Genomic DNA, 24,246 nt, shown 5'->3' with positions numbered 1-24,246 from the left:
TAGTTCAACATGAACATATTGAGTGTAAAGTGTGGACATTATATCAAATACTGTATCACTGAACAGATATGACCCTCGTGAAGCCTGTAATATATTTTTATATATTCAAAATGACCAAATGAGTAAATCAACACCCTTCCCAGACAATGTCAACAAACACAACAAAAAGATAACAGCCTTCATAAAAGTAGTATGTGTTGCAGAGGTATTGCATCAGAGTAATGTGTTCATGCCAAGTCTAACCCTGTAGGACTGAGAGGTACAGTCAATTAAACAAAAACATTACTGTGTTGCTATTGCATACACTGTGTGTGGAGATAATCTGATTTTATAGGCTACACATTAAAAAGCAGAAGTTAAAGTGTTATACTAGATGATTTTAACCCAGAGCCCTATCTCATGTTATTAATTTTATTTAATGTTTTAAATAAACCATAAATTGCGGATTTCACCAAAAATGGAGCATTATTTATTATTTCTAAGTAGATAAAGGGGTGAAGGTCTGACATAGTTGGATTTCAAATCATGTTGTAGTTGATCAGAATCAATGCTTGGAGGAGAAAATTGTCAATATTGTATAATTTGGGCTGTTTTTAGAAATACTGATGTATGAAGGCTCATCTACTTTCACTGATTTAATCTCAACAACTTGTGACCCCCATGTTTTCTACACAGGGAGGTTCCTCTCTTTGTGGGTCTGATCAGGTTTAGGACCTTGGTCTGGACCAGGTAATGCATAAATGAGATAGGCCTGAAATATAGCTTCTCATTGTAGTTCAATGAGGAAAGCTGTACAACGTGTATCTCTGCTGTGGCTCAAAATTCAAAGAATTTAACCAATGATCCAGCTTCTTCTGCAGCATGAAACCCTTTTTTAAATGACATTAACCTTTACAAGACGTTTTTTAATCTCTTATAGATGGAGGAGACCGGCCATTATCTCTCAGAGAGGGACTCAACCAGAGGAGGGTTCACTCAGCACCATGGACAGCGAAATTCACCATTAAAGAAACGAGAGCTTCTACCAAACAACACAATACATATCTAGTTTTATAAAATTCAAATGTAACAAAACGCAGACACACATGAATATAAGGAGGAGGAGGAGGAGGAGTGTGGGCCTCGGTACCATCCTGTGTTTGTGTCGGGGCTAGGTGTGAGCTCATCGCTGAGCATCACGGCCTGGTGCACACGGGAAAAAGCCAGCCTCCAGACTGTTTACCTTTGTAAATAAGGTCCTCGGTCTCCAGGTCGAAGCCTTCCCGGTGACACTTCCTCCAAAGCCCGGAGATGGTGGAGTTAAACTGCCGACTGCAATGAGACTCCATGGCAGACGCTGCGGCCAGAAAGTGCCGCTTCCCCCTGATGAGAGCACCAGCATCTGGGCCGTCGTTACCTTTCCTCTCCAGGCTCTTTGGAGGCATCTGGAGGGGGAGGTTGTGGTTTGAAATGTAAATGTACCCCGGGTCGTTCCGCTTGTTGGCATAGTTTTTACACCTCTCTCGATGTCTCCTCGCATCGGTCTCGTACCAATAATCGGTGCAAATCGCCATGGCGAGCAGCCCCAGCGCACAAAACGCCAAGAAGAGCCCCGTGCCTGTTAATATTTTCATAGCGGCCATCTTCCCCCGCTCGATGGAGAGCCCAAACAGTCGCAAGAAGGTTCCTCCGTGGCCGTGGTTGGTGGTGGCGGTACCGCGTGAAATGAATCACGACGGCACTCAAAGCCTCACGCAGTCCTGCACAAGGAGCATGATGGTGCAAGGCCAGCGTCGTCTGGACTGGATGCTGCGGTCTATTGTTGTGGTACCCGGTGGATGCAATGTTGTTCCCACCATCTGTTATGGTACAGGAGGAGGAGAGGGGATGGATGGCGACCAACGCTGTGAGGAGGGAGGCAGGGGCAGTGATGTAGTTGCGCTCTCTCTCCTCCAGGTTTGCAGCGGGATGGGGAGGACAGGAGCGTGTGTTTGTGTTTGTGGGTGGGGGGGGAGTGGTCATTTGTAATGCTTGAATGGTCACCTTTTTGGATTTGGTAAACATGTAAAAACACAGGTGCAGAGGATGGATGATTTAATCATGTGCTCGTGTTAATCTTTTAATTCAATAATCATTTATGTGTTCTACATAGAAAGGTGAGTTATTGAACAGCTGCAAAACAAAAAGCGGTTCTTCTAATATTACTGGTGATTTTTATTGTGGATTTGATGACTTAGCCAGCTCACCAAATGGATATGAGATGAGCACCAGCTTATTACATATTTGTAAAATGATTTGATGATTTCATTTCTGTCATGATCCGCTCCTGGCTNNNNGTACTTTTCCTGATCACCTGCCTGCCTAACCCTGCTATAACAAGATTGTAAACCTTATAACCATGTCAATAAAGCAAATTTAAATATAATTAATTGTGTATTAATAAAGCACAGAAGCTTGTGCACTTTTAATTCCTCATTTCTACTGGATTCACACTTATGAGACTCAGCCACTGGAAATGATAGGACCATCTGTTAGCATGCTTATTGGAACCGATTCCTCCATAGCACATGATCACGTTGCAGCATACAGCATATATCAGCACACTGATATAAATTTTTAGTTTTTTTTTTTCATTGTAAAGTCTGAGTTTATGTTGGAGATAACTTTTGGTGCATGTATGACATCTTGCTACGACTTCAGCACAGGCATGAAATTAGAAAGCTGATAAAAAATGTCAGGGTTTTGTGAGCAGTAAGTCAGTAAAGTTCACTAAGAATGGCTACTGATAAAAGTTAACTTCTCACTACATATTAATTAAAGGTTGTCTCACAAACAACTGAGAGGACATTCTGATCCTCAGCAAACGGTTATATTTGCCCTACACAAGATCCATCAGACTCCAGGAATCAAACACTATGAAGTTATGGTAACTGAGTATCAATGAAAGATTTTGTCACTCTTGTGTTTGCAGCTTTTCCCGCTGAATGTCTTCCACCACAACGTACATAGTGGTTGTTTGTTGTCCTTCTGTGCTGTGACTGAGGAAGACTCCCACAGACAATAGGCTGCTCACAGGCTGATGACTAAGGAAGGCAACCCGCAGCGGAGTCGTTATGGCAACAGAAGCTTGCCAAACAGACTGTGTTGAAATTGGACAAGTGTGAACACACAATCAATACCCCTCCTCCCTACACTCCCATATGACATTTTAGGCATAGGACCTTTGCAGTAAAAATATGCTCGTGGCGGACAGGTTTTTGTGCGGCAAGGTCAGTACAACACACTGCGCCGCCTCTGCACCTTACTGGTCTACTGATCAATATCAGGATATCCTAATCCCACTGAGATCATTATAATGCCTGTAAAACTTCTTTTTATCTGCTAGCATGTGGGGTCTATGTGTCATAAAGATGAAAATAAACACCAGTAGTTTATTTTTTTTTATATAGATATATATTTATTTCTTCAGGGGTGGAAACTTTCACCAAAAGGTGCATCAACAACGTAGTGATAAGAATAATCCTGCATGGTTAACGTTCTCAGAGTTTTATCCCTGTAGTCTTGGCCAGAAGTTTAAGTCAAAACTGAACGTTAACAAACATCTTTTTCTTCAGTTAATTTAAAACTTTTTCACAATGATTTACTCAGTTTTGTGTGAGCACCAACTCGTGCTCAAAATAAAGGTACAGACCGTAGTGTGTTGAGTAAGACAAACAGGAACAAATTTGGTTTAGACTAGACACTACTGTAACAGACCATCCTGATTTCTTGGCACTAATTTCTTAACAAGACAAAATGATGGCGTGGTGGTGACGCACATCTAATAAAGCTGTATGTTGCTCGTCTCATTTTCAATAAATATTAAGCAGCTACATCAAAAAGAAGAAGATGCAACAACAGTAACAATACATACAATGTCTAAACTATTTATGGTTGAATACATTTTAAAGAAGAAAGGTCTTTGTAGAGGTCCAATAATACCTGTTGTTGTTTAGCAGGTGCATCAGGTGTACCTGTGTAAATGTATGTGCAAAAAAACATGATTGTCTGATTAACAATTTAAGACAATTTGGTAACAGATATCCATATAAACCCTCTGAATTCCCTCAATATTTAAGCCTGGCACATAATAAGTGTCCACACAAATGTCCAGTCAGCAGATCAAGAAGGTCTTCCTTTCAGTTATCCATCCATAAAGTGCAGTTCTTCTGTCAGATATTCTGTGTAGTGTAACAAGACCAAGATGAACTTTCCATGAGAGGTACCAGATATGGGGGGGTGGAGAACAGGATTTCTCTCCAGTGCTGTGTTTTAGTGTTTTGGTAAGGCGAGACGAGGGGAGTTTCCTCCATGTTCAGTCAACAATGGCAGAGAGCAGAGCCATGACGGCCACGCCACAGAAAATGAGCAGGATCTGCAGTAGGGACTGCCTGAAAATAAATAAATAAAATATAAAATAAATAAATATATAAATAATTCCAAAAGGTTACAGTTTCAGACAGATTTCCAAAGGACATTTTGCTGTACCATGGAAACTCATTTCACACAAGAAAGTTTTGTTTTTACACTGTCACCGTGCTTTCAGGCTCCCAAAAAAAAAAAAAAAAAAAAAAAAAAAAGTTAAAGGAACCTATGGAGTTTTTTTTCCACTGTAGCTGCTTATTGAGCCATGCTATGCACATGTGCAATAATGGTGGTTATTTTCACGCTAATCGAACTGATCTCAGTTGGGGCGTGGGCGTACAACACGTACTAACATAGCAATGCACCAACAAAGGCAGTCAAGAAGAAGGCCACAAGCTAGTTAACATGGATGTAAACAATGCTGGGTTTAACATATTTTTAGCATGAATTCAAAGGACACACATAATGTCTTTTAATGAGTACTGTGACACCAAATGTAAACATAAAAACACTTCACAGGGCACCAATAATATAAATATTTTATAAGGAGTTTGGTCTAGACCTGCTATATTTGAAAAGTGTCCTGAGATAACTTCTGTGATGAATTGGCGCTATACAAATAAAATTCTATTGAAAATTGAATTGAATTAAGAGCATGAGTATTTAAAAACATCCAAGATACCTTAAACTGGACTCCTCCAGCAAGTCAGGCACCACATTCACCAAGGCTATGTAGAGGAAGCCTCCAGAGGTGAAAGGCAATATCCAGGCAGTGGCATTTTCTAGAAATGGTAGGAAAGACTGATTCTGGCACCTGCCAAATGATCTCCAGTTAACAATATTGTATGATTGTACGTATACTGAGAATCGGTCCCATCTTACCTGTGCCTTGTGGTGACTGAGCGCACAGAGCGAAGCAAGCTCCCAGGACTCCGACCAGCGCTGTGGACAGCTGCATGCGAGCAGCACTCCACCGGTCAAACCCAGCCCTCAGCAGAATGGCAAAGTCTCCCACCTGCAGACGATGACACAGCAGAGGAAAGGCTAAACATTCAGCATGTTTACAAGTGCTGTAGTAGTCGGATTCTTCCTATGTACTTCTAGTAAAGCTTATAAATTTAGAAATTAGATTGTACAATTTATCCAAGAATCCTGTAATCTTACCTCATGGGGGATTTCATGGAGCAGGATGGCAAAGGTAGTGAGGAACCCAACCTGGAAGACAAGTCTCATTAACACTGCTTCGTCTTACTTGGTAAAGAAATGTAGTATCAAAGGGACAATGGATGACAAATGCATCCTTATTAGGGACTTTGGAGCCCCCAAGTTGATTGCTAAGCTCCATTTGTTCAGTTTGCAAGACAAAGACCCAAATAGTTTCCTTACAATGTGATTGAAAGTTATTTTCTTTAAAGCTAAAAAAGCATTTAAAAATCTGTTAACATCAAATTAAGTTGAACAGACCAAGTGCATAATGTAGCCTAATTAAGTAATAATAAAATCAACCTTTGTCCAAGAAGCAGGGGGATGTAAAAAGCTAAAGAACTTTAAAACAGTAACAGTAAAAAACTGTAACGGAATAAGGTATGGTGTGGTTTAAGCCACATATGGATAATATCATACTGGCAATGACCAGCTCCCTTTAAGATAAGACTTAATTAAACTGAATTCACAATTTTACATTACCCTGATAGTGCTATTTACTAATAAAAGACCTAAGTATGTTCATCAGCCATTCAGAACGAAATACTGTGAACCATAACTTATTCATGTTTAATCAACACTGTGTTGATGCAGCGTTTTTTTTGTGGCAAAATCACATCGTGATAAATATGCATCAGAGAGAACATAAAAACACCGGTGAGATTTCTTGTATGTGTATGTTTGAGACATCTATTGAACTTCCTCTCTGGCACACTGATCCATAGTTCATGCTGCTAGCCTTATGTCTCTCCAGCTGGACTCTCGCTTTCCCACAGCCACAAATATACAGTAACCTACTGAAGTGACACAAATACATGTTACTGCAGTTTAAAGTGCAGCTTTTTCAACAAGCCTGAAAGATAACACGATAAGTTTCAAGCTGAAAAAGGTTGCCGTATCATGTAATGAATGTCCACTTTCAGACTGTGGGAATGTTACAACAGGTTTATTGCTCTGCCAGTGAGCCTGTATACGGTGCCAAACACTGTACTCACAGGGAAGGTGATACAAGTCCAAATTCCCCAGATACATTTTAGTTTTTTGTCTTCATGAAGTATTATAGCACTCCTCTTTGGTCATTTCGCAGCTCTCCTGCCTAATAATCAACCTTTTAAGTGCACACAACCATATCTGAAATAGTAATAAAGCAGGTGTAGCCTAACATTTACACTGAATGGACATTTAACAAGTCTTTTATCCAGTCCGACACTGCCCTCTTATTAGTCTCTTTGGGATCAACATTTCAGTTCCCCCAAACCAATTATTTGTATCTTGTGGGGTCACATATCTGAACTACATGTGCAAGTGAACTGAGTGAAGTTTTTGTTTGGTGGTGGTGAATAAGAAATAATAATTATGGAGTCAATCAGTTATGCCAGTAACGGCTACTTGAAGTTGTATATCTAAACTGTCTTAATTGTTCTACATGTTGACTGGTCAGACAGCCAAGAGCCATTCTCATTTCTCTAATTTTCCCCTCCTTGTCTCCTCTCGTCCGTCCTCCTGTCCGTGACCCGGAAATCAATCGAAGTGCGGCATCTTGAAGGACATTTCAATTCCTAAATTGCATCAGGGAGAAGACAGAAGGGAGGAGAGCGGAGGCTATTTTACAGGAGTATCCTTTGTGGAAGTCTTTTTAATGTTTTTGGCACCTGTGACGTATAAAAGAAACGTGATAGAGCTAGAACATACAAACCATGGCGGGATCACTCTACAGATGTATTGGTAAGTTGCATTAGTTACTGAAGAGGATCAAACTATCTGCCCTTCTCTGTTTGTGTAGCGCCTCGTGAACCACATTCCTTAATGACATTTCACCTTCATACAGACAGTTACTATGGAAACAGCCAAAAAAACTTCTTAAATTACCGACACACACATAATTGTAGAAGGTGAATTAACAGCGTTATGAGTCAGTGTTTGATTCGGCATATATTTAATCCACCAGTCAGTACTTACTTTGTGAGAAATAATAATTATTAAAACCTTTCATTCCTTTGCCACTTACAACAGAGACTGGAGCGAGTTGAGGCGCCAAAATCGTTAAAAGTTTATCTTTATGGATAAAATTAATACAGAATTGACAAGAAGACTGTGGACATATGACGCACTTTATCTTGTGTTTCTAGAGATACGGAGACATAAAGCATTGTTAAAATGTCATATTTCTTAAAGGGTGTTTGGCCCAATATATTCCCTGAAAGTACAGAACACATTGAAAAACAAATATTTTTATATACAATAGAGCAATAAATGAAGATTTATAGTGACAGAGCAGCATTATTGGGCACGATTAAAAAATATAAATAAAATATGACATCTGTTGTCAACTGAATTAAAAGAAAATATATAATGATTGTTCGGAACTGTGTTTATCTGACAGAGATAATAAAATAGCGGTGCTCTATGAGAAAACAATGGGCAGATGATTCAGCTGTGCAGCTGTTGACTCTGAAGCAACGACATCTCATTCTGTTAAATGCCTGTTGCTTTGCCTCCTCTCTCCTCTGCGTCTCTCCTCGCCTCCTCCGCTCGCATCTCTGGTGCGAGGAGAAGAATCGAGACAGTACAAACTGGGAAATGAGAAAGGCCTCTAGTGTCAGTTTATGCACTGAATTTATTATAAATGATGGTCAGTTCATGAATGTGTGCTAATTTGGTCTGCAGCTATTTCACCTGCAATTATACTTATGAAAACCCGGAGTTCATGTATAAATATGCATGCTGAGAACTAACTGTGAATGTAATCATATTCTCACACAAGCAATTTGCTAAACCAGTGGGGTTACAGACCTTTTCAGCACATAGTTGATAATTGAAGCCCCAGATCCATAACCGCAAAACACAATTTCCTTACTGGTGGTTTTGTTTTTAAATGCAGGCAGTACTTTAAAGACATTTTCTTCACTGTGAAATGTACTGTTAGAACGTCTGCTTCAAGGACCGGATGCATGAAATAACTAAAACATGAATTAGTTATCCTGCATTCAGAAATTGTCAAAATGTTATTTTAATATTCACTGACTGGTGTATATTTTGAGCTACTATAGGCCAGAAATCTCAAACTCTAGACTGTAAATGTGTATAATCTACGTATATCTTGCATATTACTCCAAAAGTAACACAGGGTGAAGAAATGTAGGTATTCTCATTTATATCTGTTATGTCTACTTATATTTTTAGTCTTTTTAGACTTTGCTGAAGTTACTCTATCACAGCTTCTTACCTTTTTGCTAACCAGGAAACTCCCTGCAACTGCCAGTCCATGAGTGAAGTTGTCAATGCAGTTGGCCAGTAGGTTTAGGTACCCACTTGTCTGTGACGAATGAAACAATGATTCCAAATTACAATTGATTAACTATACGAAGTACGGTCAACTGGAATGTAATTATCTATCAATCACAACATTCTCTTTTAAAGAGATATAATTCTGGTTAAATGGCACCAGTTGCACTTCAATATCCAGTATGTAAGCTTTTATAGGTTGTATTTCCTAAATACGTCTTGTGATGCCAGCTAAAGTTACTCCCAGTTTTGTAGTCTGACCCCATTAAAATAAGACTGTAAATGATCCATTCCTCTGAGGAAACCTGGAACCTGAATCCAGTGTAAGAACACAAAGAAACTGAAAAACAGTTTAAAAAAAAAAATAAATAAATAAAAAAGCAGCTGCTGGTGATGTGCCATGGATTCCTAGGAATTTTGTTGTTGAAGTCCCCTTAATACACCACTGAATTGTGCGGGGTGTTTTAGTAGGCTATCTGGTATTATGGTGTGCAGTTGATCCTGCTGATCTCAAATTACACATTTTCCCTTTTGTCTGGTAATCCAGAAGTTGTACTGGCATGATTGTTTTAGTTTAGTTTAGATTGTTAATTTAGTGTTAACTAGATATATTATATATACACACACCCCTAAAACGTTCCTTTATTTTTCTTATTAACCACTTATTTTACTTTAGATTTTGGAAACTTTTTATTTATATAAATAAAACCTTCAAGTGGATCTGTAAGTGGTAATATGATTTCATCAGTTCCTCTTTACTGACTGGCCGTTTTGATTCCATTATTATGTAAAAGTGCTAAAACCACACTGAGATGTGCTACTTGAGTGGACTTAAATGTCTATCTTCACATTATTCTTCTCCCTCTCTGCTCTCTTACTGGCTGGGTTTTGTGTCTCTGAAGACTAAGCTGTGGGATGGCTTATCAGACTCAGAATTAAATGTCCTAATAATCTATTATGTCACTTATAACCCACACATTTTTCTGTTGGTGTGGCAGGTATGTTTACTGAGACAAATCCAGTATAAAGGATTGTTCCGTGAGGTTGTGTTAAAGACTAGTGTAAAAAATAAGAATAAATATAATAAAAATAAAAATAAAGAAAAAAAAATTAAAGGTTTAAAATGGTAATAAAAATTATAAATATATGTAAAAAGGTGAAATGTACATATGCCATAAGTGTAAATATGCAGTATAGAAGTATAGGTCAGAGGGGGTCACAGTCTAACAGTAAGACCCTTCAGTAATAAAAACAATGTTGTGTTGTATTAATTGTTTTGGGAGCAAGATGAATATAATTTAAAATGACCAATAAACTGTGTCAAGTTTAGCTTTCTAGTTTCATTGAGCCAACTAAGTTGGCAAACCAAATTAATGAGTTGAGAGGATTTGAAGAAGCAAAAAATGCATCTTATGTAAGCATCCCATATCAAACAGTTTGTCTCTCCTTTTTTAAAATCATTTTCTTTTCTGTTAACTGGAAAAAAAAACTGTTTTGGTTGTCAGCATTACCTTAATTTTCTCTGATCTTTCCTGCAGACTCTGTTGCTTGGAGGATTTCCATGACTCAGCATGGAGCCCATTTCTGAGTGATACCACTGCTTTTCCACTGAAAACTGAATTAGACTGTGTCTGTGGAGAAAAAGGGAAGAAAAACAAGGCAAAAGTGAACGTGTTGTCCTCACATGCACCATAACCCCATCCTTTTTTTTATACTTTGTAAATGTTTTATATGAATAATTGTTATGTTCCCATTTCCCATTAGTGTCTACCATCACTAATATATCATTAACTTGTTTCCCGTAAGGACATCACCTTGCCCACTAACACCAGTCTTGCTAAAAACAGTGAGTTAATGGTAGCCTGATTTCCACAGAACAATAAACAGCCATTTTATTGTTGCTCCCACTGTGTGTCAAAGGGTTCACCCACCGCCAGCAGACCAGCTGTTAAAAAAGCCCCTCATTATTTTTCCAGCTTCCTACATATTCAGCAATGAGCAAAAATCTGTACTTCTGCTTTATTTTTCAGACATAACAGATGACCCAGAAATTCCAACACTCTTCAGCATGTTTATATTTTAAATATAAAAGAAGAGACCGATTCATCTCAGGAAAGAGAGGCTATAGCCTCTGTTTTCCGAGAATAGTCAACTTCCTTGTTCCTTCAATCAGAAACCACTTACGTTGCCATTTAGACTGATAGTCAAATTAAGCGAGAGGGAAATAGCCTGCTGTCTTCTGGCTGCAGCAAAGAAATGTTTGCTCCATGTCTATGATTGAAGCATGAGGAAGTAATAAAGTGTGATGAATTTTCATGGCTATCAATCTCCTCCTGCTGCAAAAATAGATTGGAGTTAAATCGTCTTTGCAAAACACCTCATGAGTTTTGTTTAATGAGGAATTTTAAAATGACCTAAAATAAGAAAAGTGAAGAAATCTCTCATCACATATGATGTATCCATCAAAAACACTGATCCAATTCAAGTAAAAAGAAGCTTGTTACAGGTAAGATTAGCCTAAACACACAGTATTTTATTAGAACAAAATACGAATAACCTCTCTCTCGGTTTCTAAAACACACTGTTACACTCTGTCCCTGTCTATTGTTGCCTCTGTCTAAAAGCTGAGTGCTCTCTTGTGGACGCTAAAATGGCTAAAGCAGCTGCTTCACCCCGGCACTATAAATAGACACTAGTGGAGGAGCTGAGCCGTGGATTCCAATCTTCTCCCTCACTGGCACAACAAAGACAGGAGGGAGGATGAGACGGCCTCTACAAACATACTGAAACCAGCCGTTTGTTGTCTACAAAGAATGTGTTAAAAAGTTGTCTGTTTATCCTGCAACACCCGGTGGTATTTATGATATAATTTCTAAACAATAAACTTCAACTTTGACGCTGATTACAGCAAGCATCTCATTTTAACACTCGTTAACACTAATTAAATAATAAATATGAACAGCTGTTGCAAACCAGTACAGTGTAGACACAACATCTCATATAGTTTAGTTTGCTAATTGATAAACATCCATTTCATAATCATTTATAGTGAGAGCATCTTAAATGAACAGTATGATATTTTGGGAAAATATCCCAGTTTTAATTTCCTGTACAATATGAATTTCTCATATACCGCAATAACGGCGCATAGCTGAAACAGCTGCAATTTGTTTCTTGTGCAACTAAACATTTGAGAAATATCTCTTTGAATACTTCGTATTTTATGTCAGTTTATAGTGTTTATACGACTATTTTAAAATATTTTGTTTTGAAAAGGAAGCAATGTTCAAGTTCTTGCCATATCTTCTTTTTTTTTTACTTTGTTGCAGTTTGCACAATAAAAATTGTTGACATATTTTATGTACTCCTGACAGTAGAATAAGCCACTGTAAACCTACACAAATGCTCCATCATGGAAAAAAAAAAAAAAAAACGTGATATACTGTGAACCTGAAAATATAAGTATAGTGAGTCTATAGGTCACTAATTAAAATGTTGATATCTTGATTGTTTAATCTGTTCATAAACCTAACCATAAAAAGCAACACATTGTGGGTAAATGGAGGGTAATGTGCTGGACTATTTCTTGGCCAGGAGCAGTAACATCCCAGACTCTCCACTGTAATGACAATATGTTAGAGTAGTATTGATCTTCTTTCATCAAGATAGAAAATACGTGCATTTTCCAAAATGTCAAACTATTCTTTTAAACTCTACCCCGTTAGAGGAAATCACTGTTAGGCCGGTTGTACAGTGGGTCATCTGATGCTAGCCACAAAAACACTGATACCACTGACAGAAATATGCAGACGAAGCACTAACAGGAGTCTGAACTAAGCATACCCATGAAAATATGTAAAGGCTTGTATTGACATGTCTGAGTGCAGTGAGACTCCGATGTGCAGCAATGAGCAGATTCCTTTAAAAATATACTATTTCGGCTGAAATACTCACAGCAGAGTTAGAATTCAGGTCTGAGTCTGAAGTGGGCTCCTCCTGACCGTCTGGGTCTGGAAACATCTTCTCCAGGATGAGGAAGGCCAACAGGCCAACGATTACCCACAGGCCCTGGGTCGTGTAGTGGTTATGTCTACCAGCTAAGAGGTAAGCAAAGAGATTCACTGAGCATTTGCAGTGACAACTGTGCTAAAACATGGGTGAGTAGTAGCAGTAGTGCAGTCAACAATGTTTATAATAACTAAAACAAAGAGTAATACAAATCAGTGAAAAATAATATTAACATTTTGAAAGCAATGTAAAGCATAATTAATATATTTTGAAAATATATGTGATTAACTGTTCCCAAATGAGGTTTACTGACATTACTCTGGCCTGCTTTCAGGTATTAAGCAGACTATTAGTAAGGCATGCAATGGTGGAGTTATAATAATAAATAGTTTTACATTATAGTAGTAAACATCATTGGCTAAATTCTACTAGAACTATTTTAATCCAAGTATGTTTGACAGGGAAGAATAAATATAAATAAATATTTCAAATACAAAGGAGGTGTTGGTGGAAAGGAAACCCACCTGGAGAGTCAGAGACAGCCCACGCCTCAGGAAGTAGGTGAAGGAATACATCACCAAGGAGACCACCAATAGCGAAACTCAAGAGTTGCTTCAGCTTCTGGCATCCAGCTGAGAAAAGACGGAGAAAGAGTGAAGAAAAACAAGGTAGCATTTACTGTATAGTTTGTTTACTAAAGAACTGTTTGTTGATTTATGTGATCTTCTTCCATTTTGACTTAAGATCACTCCTCCTCCTTTTCTAATGATTAATTCATATATTTATGACAAGTAAAACATGACACACACACACACACAAATCCACAGAAGTGTCTCTAGCTCAGGCTGCTAATATACACAGCGATTACTCTTGTGTTCCACAAAAAATGTCATGCTTTAGGAGTTCCCTCAGTAATGACTAACGCTCCAGTCAGGACGGCACTTGAAAACCCACGGCCTAAAATACATCTGGATTGCCACGTTCCTGAGGGTGGGGTCACTCGAGAGGCCTCAGGCTGACCCACAGTAACTCAGCCGTGGTTACTGAAGCGTTTCCGATGGGGTTTTTTTTATGTGCGAACTGAAAATGCACATAAAAAACAGGTGGATTGAAAAGCCATTTGTGTGTTCAAACATAAGGTAAGGAACAAACACCAACCAAATGAAACTATGAAAGTGTGCATTACTGTCTGCTATAGTATTAGCTAGCAGCGTGGCTCTATGAATGGCACGGTCTGTCTGACCACCACTTTAGTGCAGACTAAAATAACATCAACTATTGGACAGACAGCCAGGAAATCTCGTACATTCATGGTTTCCAAAGGAAGAATCCTACAGACTTATGTGGCCGCCTGACTTCTCATCTAGTGCGACCAGCTTTCACGTATCCAGTGGTATTTCAACATCTACCTCATAGGTTGGCACAAACATCTGTACAAACACTCAGGGGTTCCCTAACGGACAATCTATCCTAATGACTTTGGTGATCACTTCTCTAGCAGCATTTTGTAGCTTTGAGTGAAATGTCTCAGACTTCCATGAAACCGGATCACACACTTATGTTCCCATCAGGATGAATTGTTATAACTTAACTTCTCATCTATCACCATTATCATGTCAAGATTTCATTTTATCCTACACTTTGCTTTATTACTAAATATTTGCAAAACTAATGACATTCCCATCAGCCTCAGCTGTACTTTTATTGTGTGTTCAGAGCCGCTAGTATGGCTGCAGTCGCTTTATTTTTGTTTAAAGACACTTCTGGGGGTGTAAAAAAAAGAAAATGTTCAAATTCTCCATGTAGTGCCTTTAATTTGCAGCAATAAGCCTTTTTCCCCACTGTATATTCTTCCACTTATTTTTGGTGTGGAACTGAGTGACCTTTTTAAATGACAGTGTGACATTCATCCTTTTTAGTACAACAACTTCGGTCTCGCTACAACAACATAACCTTCCTGTAAAATTACATCATTTACTGGGTAGCCTGCTTTCCAATTCTTCAGTCTCATTTGTACTTTAAAAACAGAAAAACCTGCAATGGAGCTCATGAGCTCACCCCTGAAGATGTTCTGCTATCCTGCAAGCTGAAGTTCAAGTGTCCATTTCATTGAATCGTTAAAAGTTTTCCGTAATCTAACATTTTAAACCATGAAGAAATTGCAGCTGTGTTTAGTTGTTTTCAGCCAGTCCAGCTGACAAAGGGTCAGCAGAACTACTTGCTGATCCCACTGGGGTTGTTTTCTCTTATCAGGGGGTGTGGAGAGCTGAGATTTATTACCAAGTCACTAAAGAGATGGAATTGTATGTGTATGGTTGTGAGAAGTGCGAGAATTGTGGATGCCAGAACAGATGGATGGGCTGTCTGTAGTTCATGCAATGCATTACGAATGAACCAAGAACACGATACATTCTGTCGGGTTAATGAGGCTGCTTTTAACACTTACTGTCATTTTATAGCTGTCTCACATTTAGATGGTGCCATTTGTGTTCATGCTGGCACGTATGTGTTAAGAAAACTAGAGCTTTTTTTTTTTTTTTTTTAAATACAGAAGTAAAAATAGTTTATATATTTCTTTGATGACTAGCTCTTCGTAATGCATTACAGAGATGCAGAACTTTTCTAAAAAATGATATTACCATTTAGAGGTCATCTTTTCTCTTCAGGTACGCAGATATCGTGATGTATCAGTCATGACTTGTCTTGAAAAATATTGCAAATGACAGAATTGTCTATGCGTCATCATTATCGTTCATACGTAATTCACCAGCATGTTTAGGTTACGTTTCTCTTTTACCTTCTGTTTTGAGGGCTGCTCCAGCTTCGATGGGAATGACAAGCAGGGGGAAAATCCCGCTGAGGCCCACAGCAACAGAGCTCACCAGGGACAAGAGCCAAACATGAGCATGTTCACTGGCTAAGAAGTCTGCTACTGCCCGGAGGCCTGGGAGGTCATCTGTCAGGCCGGGGCCTGGTCCTGCAGCCGTGGCTGTTGCATGAGCCATAGAGGTTTGTGACATCTTCTGGCTGCTTGATGCCCCCCTGGAGGTCAGCATCAGCAGGGTAACTGGGATAAATAGAGCAGCTACAGCCCAGCTGGGCTTCACACAGCTTCCACCTTTCATCCGTCCCACGGTCCAAAATGCACTTGCAACCAATAATTCTGCAAGAAGAGCACACATTAAGACAAACCTCTCGTGTACCTTTTCAATCAAGTAAGAACATTTTAAATGAGCATTATAAATTAGGGCTGCAGCTAATGAGTATTTTTATTATCGATTAATCTGGTCTGTTATTTGGTAAACTAAATGTCAGGAAACTGTGAGCCCATAGTGATCCTGTCTGACTGACAGTCCAAGATCAGAACTTATTCAGTTTCTAACAAGTAAGACAAGCTGCACATTCTTGCAATTGTAGGTTGGAAACAATTAACGTTTTGCTTACATCTTTGCCTGAAAAAATTACTTACAAATAGTTGCTTGTTAAACTTATCAATTAAATCAATAATTTTTTTTAATTCACATTAAATAACAGAATTACAGACTTCAATAGCCACATTATAGCCCAACCATGGATTTTTGAGAATGATACCAATATCAATATTTGACAGTTTAATGTGTTTACTTATTATTTTACATAAACACATGATAATGATGAGAATTGTCACCGTGTTGACGTTGTGTACTGACAAAACAGCATTATACTGAAGTGTTGTAGTGCTTGTAGAGATTCCCTGGTCTACAAATTTTGTCCTCCAGATTTAAGAAATCATGACTGTCTGGTACAGACCCCAAAACATTTCACATCACCATGATATTTTTACCATATTGTGCAGCCTTACTATCGCCATCATTTTGTCCAGTAGGGATTGCCATACTTTCATGGGGGTTTGCAAGGCCTTCTTGTTGTTGTTATTTTGTTATTTTTAGACGAAGAAAACTTTAAGCATTTGGTTCACTTACATGAAGAAAAGTAAATTTTAAGTAAATTAGTAAGGAAACTGTCAGCTCCAGAGACAAGAAAGCACTGAATTTGTCAAAAAAGTAGCCCATTAAGTATAATTGTTAAAAATTATTTACAAAAACAGAATATAGACAGAATTGTTCCCTAAACAGGAAATAATTTGCTCAAAATGCATCCAAATCACTTGTTTTACACAAACTTATCACAGTTATGTTCACTATTTGGGTTCATGGCACAGTTTTGAATATAAAATGACATAATTTAGTCATTAAATGATAGAAAAGGGGTCCCTTAAGGAAAAAGGTTGGGCACCACTGATATAGGCCATTACACTGATACAACTGTGATGAAAGCCAATATCAGCAGATTTACCAAATTACTCAACAACCTACCTAAAATAAAAACAAAATAGTTCATTAGGTGCTCAAACGAGGTGCAAACTGTTGCTACTGTTAAAAGTTAGGTTGAGTTTTCTCCCTTTGGTCTGCTGCCTCTGGATATTTCTGAGCAGCGTTAACCTTCATGCAACGGAGTATTCATCTTTTTTTATTAACATTTGAAAGCATCTAAGTTAAGTAACACATACTGCTCATTGCTTTCCTGTCTGAGTTAACAGGAACTCTCAACAGTTGCACTGCGACAAAAAAAAAATACACAGAAAATACAACCACCATAATGCCAAACTGAGAGACAATGCGGTAAATAAACGTTGGCACACATAAACCGTGTTTTTAATTACAAACAACACACAAAGCTAACGTTAACTCTCACTTCTGTGACTAAAAAGTTAGCGAGCTAACGTTAGCCGCCACACACACACACACACTAATGGGACGTTAGACAGCCGTTAGGAATGCTAACAGATTAGCAATCACAGCACATCAACGCTTAACGGTCGCACCGTTAAAACCAGAACGTCAGTTAGAGTAAGTTGGTGCCAACGGTCGCCAACGTGCTAGCATTGACATGGCAACACGAATGAGGCGTTCAATGTTAAAATAAAATACCTTGTGGTTTCGACAGTCTTTGCACCAGTGTGTCCCTGCCATCCAGGCCGACTTGATGAAGGGAGGCTGGCGCCGCTGAGTTTTCTCCTCACTCCCAGCTGCTGAAGCACTGGAGTAACTGTCGGTCACCCCACGGCTTTCCCAAAACAGCCACGTATCAGGATCCTGGAAGAGGGGGGAGAAATAAACTGAGTGGATCCCGCCCCACCAACAAAATATCAGGAAGTTACTTTTTCCACATCAAGGAGCAGCCTCCAGGAGACACTAGAGCTTATTCTTTGTTGTGTTTAATCAAAATACAGAGGAAAAAGTGGAGATAATCAACCAAATGTTCTACAATGTTCACATTCAGACACAGTTAACATACAGAAAGGATCCTAGAGCCTAAGTATTTATACTACAAGGTCAGTCTAGGACAGTGGTTCCCAGCCCTTTTCTGTGGTTTATTAAACTGACTCATTGGCATATTTTAATGGATATTTCATATTATATTCAAAACTGTGCAATGAACCAGAATAGTGAATGCAATAACTGCAAGAAGTTTGTGTAAAATGAGGATTTGGATTCATTTGGAGCAGATTATTTCCTGTTTAGGGAACTTTTTATACAATTGTCTGTCTGTATTATGTGTTTCTACCGAAGCGTATTGCATTCACTTGAACATTTCTTTTTTGGTTTGTTTTTCTGAGTAATTTATTTTTCTGTTTTTCAGAGTAATTTATTTTTCTGTTTTTCAGAGTAATTTATTTTTAGGTTTTTCAGAGTAATTTATTTTTATGGTTGGTTTTTCTGAGTCATTTTTTTTTTCTGAGTTTAGAGAGCATTTGAAACAATAGACAGAAAAAAAAATTAGTCAGAAAAACTTATTTAAAAAAACAAACCAAAAAATAAATTACTCAGAAAAACCGAAGTTTTTTTTTAGGCTACTTAATAGGCTTCTTTCTTCACATAAGTGAATCAAATGCTGAGATATAGGCCTACTGTTTATATTTTTTAAGTTTAAGGCCTTGTGATCCCCTGTGAATCTTTGGCAACCCTTAGTCGGGTACAACCCCCTGGTTGGGAACCACTGCTAGGGGGGAAACAGGCTTTCTGGACTCACCCAAATTAGTTTAATTTGATTATAGGGATTGAAACTGTAGCTATTAAACCAGGATATTTCCTAGGAGCTGTTCCAAATGTGGGTTTTCCATTAATACTCCATATTTCTGTGCTTGTAATATAGTAACACTGAATCACCTTTCAGCTCTCTTTCTTATTCATATCAGGTAGACTGCAGATTGAACAGCATCGTACTCAGGCTCCTGAGGATATGTACATTTCCATTTTTGTATTATTGTCATTTCTACATAGGCTATATTATGCAGACTGAATATCCTTTCAGATGAATATAATTTAATCTAATCTTTGTAGACTTCTTTCACAAAGGACATTTTAACATGTCACAGTAAGAAAAACACAGGTGTAAAGTTAATGATGGTCAAATTCCAATTGGCTTCTTTAGTTCCAGGGTGCTGGTATTGTGCACTGTCGCACTGTCACTGGTTTACTGGGACACTTCACTAATATCTACTATTTTTTTATCTTATACACACCAAAATATAGGGTTCCCCATCTGAGCAGTTTGGGTTTTACTACCTTACTGCCACCTTGCAGGAGCACAGCGAAGGACAGAGGAACCGACTTATTTAATACACCATCAGCCAAAGTGGGTGCAGTCAGTGCCAAATCTAGATTTTTATATCAATGACCCCTGAGTATGATTTTGTGTCGGACTGCATTACAGAGGTCTTAATTTGATATACAGTATGTTACTGACTCCTCGTGGACTCTTCTTTGGCACAGAGCACTGCTGGCCTATCTACAATGTGGTGTAATGTAACAAAGTAATAATACTAAGTTCAACTAAGTATTTTTGGGGGAATATCTGTACTTTACTTGAGTTTTTATGTTTTTGTCAACTTTCACTTTCACTCTGCATTTCCTAAATAAAATCTACCTTTACTCCGATACATTTCCCGTAAGCATCTTTGTTACTATAAAACAAAATAGGAAGGACATTTTGTGAATCAGTGTGGTTCTGATCATAGACAGGCAGGTCAGCTTATTACAGGCCTGTGACTGCTAGAGATACCACTTTTCCTCCCCCAGAGCATTTCATTTAATGATTTCTGTCGGGATGTTAAAAGAATTTCAACAGATATAACAAAAAAAATTTCTGAAATACATTACCTACCCTAGCTTTAAGGACAGTAAATGTGAGATGCTTTAAGTCTTTTACATAAAAATATTATTAATATTCAGGTGACTTTAGTCCTATTCTGATAAGATATCTCTGTACTGTACTTCATCCACCACTGAGAGCAACCTACCATCAGATAAAACAAACAAAAACTAACTAAAGATTCCCAAAACATAAATAACAACTGTCAGTGTCATCCTCAAGGGCCACGTTAGAGTACATAACAGTATATAAATGGTATAGCTGGTATGAGGCACGCCATCCTCCTAGCATCCTCTGGTATAAATAGAAAGATCAGTTGAGATGGAGAAAATGGGCTTTATTAATACACTCAACAAGCCACAGGATATATCTGGAGTTGATAGAAATCAGACAGGAGTCTTGCAGTGAAAGTACAGAGCCTGCAATGAGAAACGACTGTGGAGGCCTCCCCTGCTTTCCTGCTATCTCCACACATCCACAACTCAATTAAACCTTCTCACATTGAGTTATACAGTGATCAGTTATTACACATAAGGCTGACTGTAAGTGCAGGAAAATGGGAAAAGTAAATAAGTACAGTTACCCAAGTTCTGTATGTATATGTATATATCTGTTATGTATAATTATGTATAACTGAGGTATGTATACTTCGTACATGTGTATCATTCAATGCTACTTCTACTCCACTACAAAGGGAAATATTGTACATTTTACTCCAAAACATACAACTCTAGTTACTAGTTACTTTGCAGATTAATATTTTATATATAAACAAAACATGACCAGTTTATATAAAACGTGTTGCTGAAGATTAAATCAGTGGTTTGCAACCATTTTGGACTGTAAGTTGTAGTTCCTCCAAAGAGACATGTCCCTTCTCACCTTTTCACATGGTTTGATTTATATATAACTGATCATGGCTCAAAGATGTAAAATTATCTAATATTTCAGAAAAAAGGCAAAGCTCAGAAGAAGGTCCCAAAAAAAACAATATATATTTTTAATAGCAGAACTTTTTATCCTTGTTTCGGAGTCAGTGAGTGAATCTACAAACTGTAGTAGTTCATACCAGCTCCACCTTGAACAGCTGTGCATCAGTATCAGTATCAACAATCCAGTCATATCATATGTTATATTAGTGCCATTGTTCTGAAGAATGACTTCATTTAGCTCATAAAACTTCTGTACTTTAACTTTAAGTTGGCTTTGGAATGCAGGACTTTTAACATATTTTAACAATTCATGTATCAGTAGTTTTATTTGGTAAAGGATCTGAATGCTTCATTTTAGTGCCCACTTTGTGAGTGTTGCACCCATGGATGGCTCCTATAGGTGACCCTTATCCCCACCAACTGTACAAGAAGTTCTCTTAAACTGCCTGACCACCAGGTGGTGCATGTGACAGGGGTTGAGTGAATAAATTACTGTATGACATTTGCCCTGATGACAGCCAAGAAAACAAAAATCTCATTATATTATCACAGCAAATATGTTTAATCTTCTGCCTCAGCATTATCTGCTTTTTAAACTTGTTTTGCACTTGTAGCTATAAGCACACAGGTACACCAGCAGTCTCAGGACCCTCACCCCTTTCCATTCATTAACTTTGACATTAACTTTCTCACAGCCTGAGATGTTTAAAGGGAGTTTGAAGGAGTTGCAAAATGAATAATATAAGTGTACAATTTCAGGAATACTTGCCACCATTGTGATAATTAGCACAAAATGTACGAATGTACAAACATATGATGCTGAACAGTCTTATGCCCCGCCACCAATATTTTATCGGAGTTGAACCGAGGCCATGTTCTTTGGGGGCCTCGGTTTTAACATTTAAGAATTTTAACCAGTCTTTAAGTTCTCAAATTTTTAAAATAGACTGGCTAACTGCAGCTCTGACAGGCAGACTTAGCAGAGTGAGATGCGAAGATAACAAAAAAAACATGATTAATATCCGCACTGAGTCATCCTTGTCTGACTTGAGCAATACATAAAGAAAGAGGAACTTAGTTGTTTGGTGGGATAGGGGCCCGAAGCCTTATATGGGTGTATATGGGTAAATGTGCGTGTTTGTGTGTGTGTGTAGTTTGGGAATGAACATATTCACAAAAGTTAAACTTTTATAAATTATTAAAGAGACTGAGACTGCAGGCCTTCTCCTGCAGAGTTGTACTCTAATGTGTCATGTATAAAAGAGGAGAAAAAAGTTATTTTCCACTGCGAATGGTTTCGTGTGTGTGTGTGTGAGTTTGTGAGTTGCGCGTGTCCATGTGCCTTGTGATTCACCCTTGTCTAATAATACCCACACAGCCTTGTCTGATAGTTGAATCTTGTGGAGTCCAGAGAAAATGAGGAATCAGGAATAAGAAGTGAGAGGGCTGGATGTCCCCTTGCATGCATGTCAAGCGACCGTTCCATGTCATTGTGAAACACATGATGGCCACTGAAACCTCTGCTGACTATCAGCCAGGAAACATAGGCCTTCTCTGCGGACTGTCCACCCACAGAACTGAAATTTTCGATGTAATATCCTCCTGTTCTTTCAGAAGATTTCAGAAGAAACAGAACGTAAACTGGGCCCCTCGTTTGGAGGCGAATACCACCCTGTAGATGCTTCCTAGCTCGCCCTTCGACTCCACTGATGATGTTCCAACTGTTGAAAACTCAGATCAGGCTGTACAAAACTGCATCGCTTGTCAAAGTGACAATTTTGTCAGTCCACTTGGCATTTGCAGCTCACAGTGTCATGAGGCCTGCAAAGGTGCCAAAACAATAAATCATCTAACACATATACTTCTGTTTTAAAAGAAAAAAAAATTCAATTTACTGTCATTTCTGTGCTGGGACTTTGCTAATTTTCTAGCTGGCCAAAGTTTATATGCATATACAGTAGAGCTTTCTCAAATAATCAAATAAGTAATAATTGCGAGATGCAGTATCTTCTAAAAACTGTTTGCAATTTAGCATAAAACTGACTTAAAAACTGTATTTGCAGGTTGTAACTCTGTATCTCCTGCAGCTGGGAGGCGGCTTTCCTTTAATGTAAGGTCTGGATACTCTTCACCATGGTAGCAGCTGCTCTGTTTTTTAAATGAGCTCCTCTCATTCATTCAGTGAGAACAAATGAGCTGAGTTGAATGCCAGCTCTGCATGTCCCAGGGCTGCCAGCACTAACATTAAAAAAATAAAATAAAATTTGCATCCAAATGCATTCCTTGTTTTACAACAATAGTTCTGTAAAAACATACAGATCTTTTTAAATATTCTAACACTCTGCTTTTCGAAATAGAGTTGGTCTTAGTGTCTTTCATTGAAATGAGTTTAATAAAGGGGAAGCATTTATTTTTACAGATAAAAAAGCACATGTTGAATTCTACTTTTTTCAAACTTCTCTAAAACCTCTAATATGTTAACACGCAACTCGGATCACTTTAAACTGTCAATATATTTTAAGCATTGACGGAAGTACAACAGCTTATCCTCTTTACCGAAAAGGTGAAAACTAAAGACAAAGATGGCACTAAAAATTGATTCTTAGTGCAGTGTTAACAATACGGGGTCTCTTTCATTGTGTGTTGGTAATTAATATAAATTGCAAAATAAAAATAAAGTTTAGTAAGTCTCTAATGGAGGCTTCAGACTCGAGATGTCAAGATGTGACTGAATGAACTGAATGTATCGGTAGGAGTTCACATTGGATTCACTGCCGTAAAAACTTGTTTAGTAGGAAGAGTTTGTCACCTTCTTGTTTTAATAAGGAAGAAGAAGAAGGAGAAGAAGATATACTTTATTGATCCCCTACGGGGAAATTGTTTTTTTCACTNNAAGAAGAAGAAGAAGAAGAAGCCTTATGGCACAAACCTAAATTGGTAGAATTAAGGAAGTTTTTAGTTCCCCTGCTAATTCAGAGATATATAGAAAGCCTGCATTTTTCAACCACCTTTGGCAATTTGCTTCCAGTAGTTCAACAACTCCCTTGTGGACACCTTTACAGCTCATCGCTGGATGTTGTACAGAGGGCGACGGTAAGATGTCTGTGGGCGTATCCTGACTTTTCCTTATACGAGCATTCTGATATGAGATGGGGTTTTAGTAGTACTTTGTGTATTGTTGGTATAGCATAATGTGTTGGGTTTATGAGCTGATAAATCTGTTAAACTGTATCTTACCTCC

At 38.2% G+C, this 24,246-nt stretch overlaps 2 protein-coding genes across 2 annotated transcripts in view; both read right to left on the bottom strand.

Annotated features, from left to right (window-relative positions):
• si:ch211-150g13.3 (transmembrane protein 178B) overlaps positions 1–1,896 on the bottom strand; it is an 8,020-nt gene extending 6,124 nt beyond the window's left edge. Inside the window, exon 1 of the mRNA XM_035651679.1 lies at positions 1,223–1,896. Coding sequence (XP_035507572.1) covers positions 1,223–1,622 — 400 coding nt within the window. The 5' untranslated portion in view covers positions 1,623–1,896. The remainder of the gene's footprint in view (positions 1–1,222) is intronic.
• Positions 1,897–4,301: 2,405 nt separating this feature from the next.
• slc39a13 (solute carrier family 39 member 13) lies at positions 4,302–18,209 on the bottom strand. Its single transcript, XM_035651678.1, has 10 exons — positions 17,850–18,209; positions 15,677–16,042; positions 13,404–13,511; positions 12,826–12,968; positions 10,383–10,502; positions 8,813–8,902; positions 5,548–5,598; positions 5,266–5,398; positions 5,066–5,165; positions 4,302–4,409 (listed from the first exon to the last, which is right to left on the bottom strand). Exons 2-10 carry the CDS (start codon positions 16,002–16,004, stop codon positions 4,334–4,336), a joined length of 1,149 nt encoding a protein of 382 aa, XP_035507571.1. The 5' UTR covers positions 16,005–16,042; positions 17,850–18,209; the 3' UTR covers positions 4,302–4,333.
• Between the last annotated feature and the right edge of the window lie 6,037 nt (positions 18,210–24,246).

The sequence above is a fragment of the Morone saxatilis genome, unplaced genomic scaffold (genome assembly GCF_004916995.1).
Source record: "Morone saxatilis isolate NCDOM2014 unplaced genomic scaffold, NCSU_SB_2.0 Contig11, whole genome shotgun sequence".
Classification (NCBI taxonomy): Eukaryota; Metazoa; Chordata; class Actinopteri; family Moronidae; genus Morone; species Morone saxatilis.
Note: the sequence above shows the minus strand (reverse complement) of the source record. Positions and strands in the feature narration are given on the sequence as shown.